This window comes from Pseudochaenichthys georgianus, chromosome 15 (assembly GCF_902827115.2).
Source record: "Pseudochaenichthys georgianus chromosome 15, fPseGeo1.2, whole genome shotgun sequence".
NCBI lineage: Eukaryota > Metazoa > Chordata > Actinopteri > Perciformes > Channichthyidae > Pseudochaenichthys > Pseudochaenichthys georgianus.
Window position 1 is genome coordinate 22,902,204 of NC_047517.1, and position 5,473 is coordinate 22,907,676.

The 5,473-nt window shown below is 38.5% G+C and overlaps 1 protein-coding gene across 1 annotated transcript; it reads left to right on the forward strand.

Annotated features, from left to right (window-relative positions):
- The first annotated feature begins 50 nt into the window (after window positions 1-50).
- LOC117459478 (AP-3 complex subunit mu-1-like) lies at window positions 51-4,870 on the forward strand. Its single transcript, XM_034100277.2, has 9 exons — window positions 51-238; window positions 969-1,246; window positions 1,610-1,781; window positions 1,897-2,034; window positions 2,521-2,606; window positions 2,706-2,839; window positions 3,101-3,308; window positions 3,663-3,807; window positions 3,888-4,870. The coding sequence occupies exons 2-9, from the start codon at window positions 974-976 to the stop codon at window positions 3,986-3,988; spliced, it is 1,257 nt and encodes a 418-aa protein (XP_033956168.1). The 5' UTR covers window positions 51-238; window positions 969-973; the 3' UTR covers window positions 3,989-4,870.
- Window positions 4,871-5,473: the final 603 nt, after the last annotated feature.

A 5,473-nucleotide genomic window follows, 5' to 3' on the forward strand; every position in this document is an offset into this window, starting at 1 on the left:
CTTTGATCTGAAAGTATCAATCAGGTCGACAAAGGAGTTTATCTCTGTTTAAACCGGCCGGAATTAATTGTATTTCTTGACTTATAGTGTTTGAATCTTTATCATGTGGTTTATTGATATGAACTTGTGACTAAGTTGTGTTAACGTGTGCATAGATCTACAGGCGTCTCCTCGGCTGCTCACCCAGTCTGCCGTCCTGGCACCAACTGACTGATATCTTGGGCACCGGAGTTAGCAGGTAAAACTTCCAACAATCTCACACTTTTTACACATTATGCTCTGTTTGCTCTGCTATGTCGCTGCTAGTCCTCTAACCCTCACGATTATTTCATTATTTTTGATAAACAAACTGATGGTTAAAATCTCGAAGTTGACAATCTCTGTTTGCTAACCAGCTGGGGAAGTTACCTGAGGTTTAAGTTAGTTAAATAGTATGTCAGTAGGTAAATGTTGACAACAAAAGACACTGCGTCACACGTACATTTGCACTGTTTTGATTTGGGCACAATCAAATATTTGACAAAGAACATTTGGGTAACTCTGCTGATTTGATCTGCTATTATGTATTGTAATTTGTTGATGCACCCTTTAAAAAAGTATAAATATATATAATTTAACATATTAGCTGTGTTTACACTATATGGACTCGTGCCATACTGAAAATAACAGTCAAGGTAATCTATTCAGTAACCTTTTCACCATTTGTATTGTTTAAAGTTTCAGAAAAGTTATATGTTTTCTATTGTTGGTCAATAGTGCATCTTGTATGTTCTATAAACACCTATTTTTCTCACAAACTTGTACTTAACAGTCCTGTCTAATCTTCCCGATAACTGTCTCTGTGTAATAACATTGAGGACAGATTCCTTGTATGTGCATACATACTTGGTCAATAAAAGTTATCCTGAATCTATGTTCCACTCAATAAAACAGACCTCTACTAAACAACAACCATGTCATTGTTTCAGCTGAGATGATCCACAGTCTGTTCCTGATTAATCACGCGGGAGACATCTTCCTGGAGAAACACTGGAAGAGTGTCATCAGCAGGAGTGTGTGTGATTACTTCTTCGAGGCAAAGGAGAAGGCAGTTGAACCGGAGAATGTTCCCCCCGTGCTGCAGACCCCACACCACTACCTCATCTCCATTTACAGAGACAAGCTCTTCTTCCTGTCTGTCGTCCAGACTGAAGTCCCTCCGCTGTTTGTCATTGAGTTCCTGCACAGAGTGGCAGACACAATTCAGGTGTGATTAAACTCTTTATGTATTGATTATTGATTGATTTACGTATCTATAAATCAATCATGCAGGGCTATGGGGACATCGTGTTTGACTATAACCTTATCCAACATCTTATTATTCATTAAAAGAAAACGACTACTAACGACGACTAAAAACTACTACTAAAAAATTCTATTTGCTATCTGTGATTCAAAATGAAGGTCATTTGTAGTATGTTTTAATACCATTGTAAGAGTTTTAAGCATATTTTATTTTATTATTGTGAATCAAAGTTGTGTTGGCCAGAATGATGGAGACACTGCATTTTCACATCATCCCATGACTGTCTACTGTGTGCTTTAGTGTAACAGGTATTTTTGTTGATAGGACTACTTTGGAGAGTGCTCTGAAAGTCTAATCAACGACAATGTAGTGACCGTGTACGAGCTGTTGGAGGAGATGCTGGACAACGGCTTCCCTCTCGCAACAGAGTCCAACGTCCTCAAAGAGATGATCAGGCCTCCCACCATCTTGCGATCAGTGGTCAATACGCTCACAGGTAAACAGAGGACACCTAACTCTGTTATAAAGGCTAAACCGTAATACGCTCTGTCTAATTATCTACAGTATGTGTACATTTATGTTTTTTGTCTTTTTTTTGTTTTGTTTTCTAGGAAGCAGTAATGTTGGAGATAAACTACCAACAAGTCAATTGTCCAGTATCCCCTGGAGGCGAGCTGGTGTTAAATACACCAATAATGAGGCATATTTTGACGTAATAGAGGAAATAGATGCCATTGTGGACAAATCAGGTACAAACAAGCTCTTGTTGGATCTCCACAGATAAAGCACCAGTTAGAAGTTACTCCCCTCTCTCAAACAACTAGGCTGTTATTAATCAATTGTGTAATAATAGTTGCAGCTTGCTAAACCTTATGCTTAACCTCATCATGCTCAAACTGTGAACTCATTGTTTTCCACTAAAAGAGGAAATACAAAACCATATAATGACTAAGCTTGGCAATATTGCTGATGCTTTTGATTTATGAATTTTCCCACACAGATCTCTTAGCAGCATTTCTTATTGGTCAGAACTTTTTAAACATAAAAATGATCAAACAAAGTTTAGATCAGATTTTTCTAAATAGGTTTCGGTGTAAAATACTGAATATAACTGAATACTCATTGTAGCCTATACCCACTCTACCACATGAAGTTGTACTTTTTTACGATTTTGGCTAATATCAAATGGGCGCATCCTTACTTCAAACATGCTTGCATCTTCTTCAATATTTCAGGAACGACGGTGTTTGCAGAGATCCAGGGAGTAATTGAAGCCTCCGTGCGTCTCACTGGGATGCCTGATCTGTCTATGACCTTTATGGTGTGTTCTTTGCTTTCAGCTCTTTGTTTTTTTGTGCTTATGTGGTCTACTTGTGTGAGTGGAAAATTCACTTGCCATTGTTGACGTTTTTGATGACAGAATCCATCTCTTCTCGATGACGTGAGTTTCCACCCGTGTGTGAGGTTTAAGCGCTGGGAGTCGGAGCGGGCCCTCTCCTTCATCCCGCCTGATGGGAACTTCACACTCATGAACTATCATGTGAGCTCTCAAAAGTAAGCACACAGACACAGACAAACATGCATGTCTTAAAAAGTATCCGTGTAAATATGTTTTCTGTAACTCAAAAATACAATCTTTGTCGTGCTATTTCTTTGGGTAGAAGTGGAGAAAAACTCTAGTTTATGTTCCACAATAAAGATTTTAAATCGACATTGTTAACGTGTTTAGTCGTAAACACAAGTTAGTTGCTGCCTGCCTGCTGAGCTTGGCTGTTTATTGTAATCATGGTCAATTCTGTCTGTGTCCTTCCTCAGCCTCGTGACCATTCCGGTGTACGTGAAGCAAAACATCTGCTTCTTTGAGACGGGCCCTTGTGGTCGCCTGGACATCACAATAGGACCCAAGCAGACCATGGGGAAGACAGTGGAGGCGCTGATGGTCACCATCCACATGCCTAAAGCTGTGCTCAGTGCCAACCTCACAGCCACACAGGGAAACTACAGCTACGACCTCACTACCAAGGTAACTAAGTATTTACAAGGCCACCCTTAAGAACAACTTAAAGGATCATATGTGTACGAATTGCTACCTCCATGTTACCTTGAATTTTTGCAAATAATTTGTTTTTCTTGAATACCTTATCAAATATAAGAATAGAAAGTTGCTAATGTAAGGTTCATAAGCTTTTAGCAAAAATGTATGTGTTATGAAAGCTGTATACAGTACTGCTGTATAAATGAGCCTCAATTTATTATTTACAAGTTGTGTGAGGGATCAGTCGGATCAGAACTGGTGGTGTTGTGGAGAAAAAAGAACTGATGACAAAAATAAAATCTTTTCATCGTCCTTTCTAAGAGTATGTCTGTGTTTTATTAGGTGTTGGTTTGGGACATTGGAAAACTGAACCCCCAGAAGCTTCCCAACTTGCGAGGCAGTCTGAGTCTGCAGTCGGGGGCCCCAAAACCTGAAGACAACCCCTCACTCAACATTGACCTGAAGATTCAGCAGGTGGCCATATCAGGTAAACAGACCTCTTATTGTTTTATTGAGGCCAAGATTAGAGTCCTCATTGCTCACTATACTTCTCTCTTCTCTGTACAGGCCTTAAGGTGAGCCGTCTTGAAATGAATGGAGAGAAGTACAAACCGTTTAAAGGCGTCAAATACCTGACTAAAGCGGGGAATTTCCAGGTGCGGACCTGAGTAATGACTGTCAGGGTCAGAGGTCAACAATTCAATGTGCCAAATAGGGGGCAAGTTTATCAGCTCTCTAAAATGTCTTATCCTCTGACTCATTTGTATTAAGAACAGTTATTTATTATGTGTCTGGCATTACATATATACATCTCTATGGGATATTCGGCCTGTAAGGGAAGCCTTAATAATGTGACCGTTTTGAAGTGCTATTAGCTTATACAGAGTTTAATATGCCTCGTTGTATGAACCATTCTTCCTTCCTTTTTGGACTGTTTCTGCTCTTTCTTTTAACACTTTGAGTATTGCTAATGGGGAATTTGAAAAGGGACACTCCTAAGCACCGCCTTGCTCCTCACTAAATCAACACACCTATACAATCTTACACGCATGTTGCCTGAGAGTAAGCTGCCATGCCTTTAAAAACCTTTTTACATTATATAAAGGTAGAACGTTTTATACATCAATGTTTATTTTTTGAAAAATCTATTATATCTACATTCTGAGTCACTGCAGTGTGTCTTTTAAAGCAGGTATTTTTGCACACATTCACTCTTTAATGTGGCCTTGTAAGGTAGGTTAAGGTGCTACGTCACAGCACAAACTGCATATCTCAGACCCTAAGGGAAAGTATATTACAAAATATATATCTTTATATCTAAGGTACATTTGACTTATTGAGTACAACTATATCTGCATGGGCTACAGTGCATACAAGCTAGTGATTCAGTAACCCTGAAAGAAATCCTCACTTAATTCTGAATGCAACTTCTTTATTTCGCACAAGATTTGCACAATCAATTGTCCTCGTGAAAAATACTACTCAAAGCTCCTGTATGAAGTTGAATCTGTATTTCAGTGTATACTATTTCTTAAAAAGCTTTAAAATGATGTGTTCATGTGTGCTCTTTTAGCCATATCCACAGTATGGCTAGTTTTGGTTTACTAAAATAATGACTATCAGCTTTGCAGTCTGTTTAGGGATAATTCGTAAATGCTAGCATGCTAACACACTAATTATAAACTGTTAGCATAGGGATGGTAGCATTTAGCTTAAAGCATTTGTGCCTTTGAACAGTTTCACAGAGCTGTTGGCATGATGATAGACTGCATTTGGGAAGGTTAAGTTTATGATGTAAATTTGAAAGAACATGTAATTTAACCATAGTTATTGTTTACGTGTGCTTTTTGAGTAATAATGAGAAATCTCCAATTAATTAAATACTGCATTCTTAGTCAATTCCAATTCATCCTAAACAGCTTTTCCATTTTCTCATGGCTTCAAAGGTCATGTACATATGGGGGAAATGATCCTTATTCTGTGGAATTACATTTTCATTTTCAAGTTTACACTATCATTTGAACAAAGTCCTTTATGGGCTTCCATACCTGAACTGAACGGCTTCTCAAATCTTTCTACCGCACAACACTCACATCTCATTTTATATTCTGGTATCAGTGACTTACAGAAGGGGAATTTAGAGGCAGACTCCA

Coding starts and splice junctions, on each gene's coding strand:
- LOC117459478 (XM_034100277.2), top strand. CDS start 974: ATGATCCACAGTCTGTTCCTGATTAATCACGCGGGAGACATCTTCCTG. Junction 2,840..3,100: donor TATCATGTGAGCTCTCAAAA/GTAAGCACACAG, acceptor GTCCTTCCTCAG/CCTCGTGACCATTCCGGTGT. Junction 3,808..3,887: donor TCAGCAGGTGGCCATATCAG/GTAAACAGACCT, acceptor TTCTCTGTACAG/GCCTTAAGGTGAGCCGTCTT.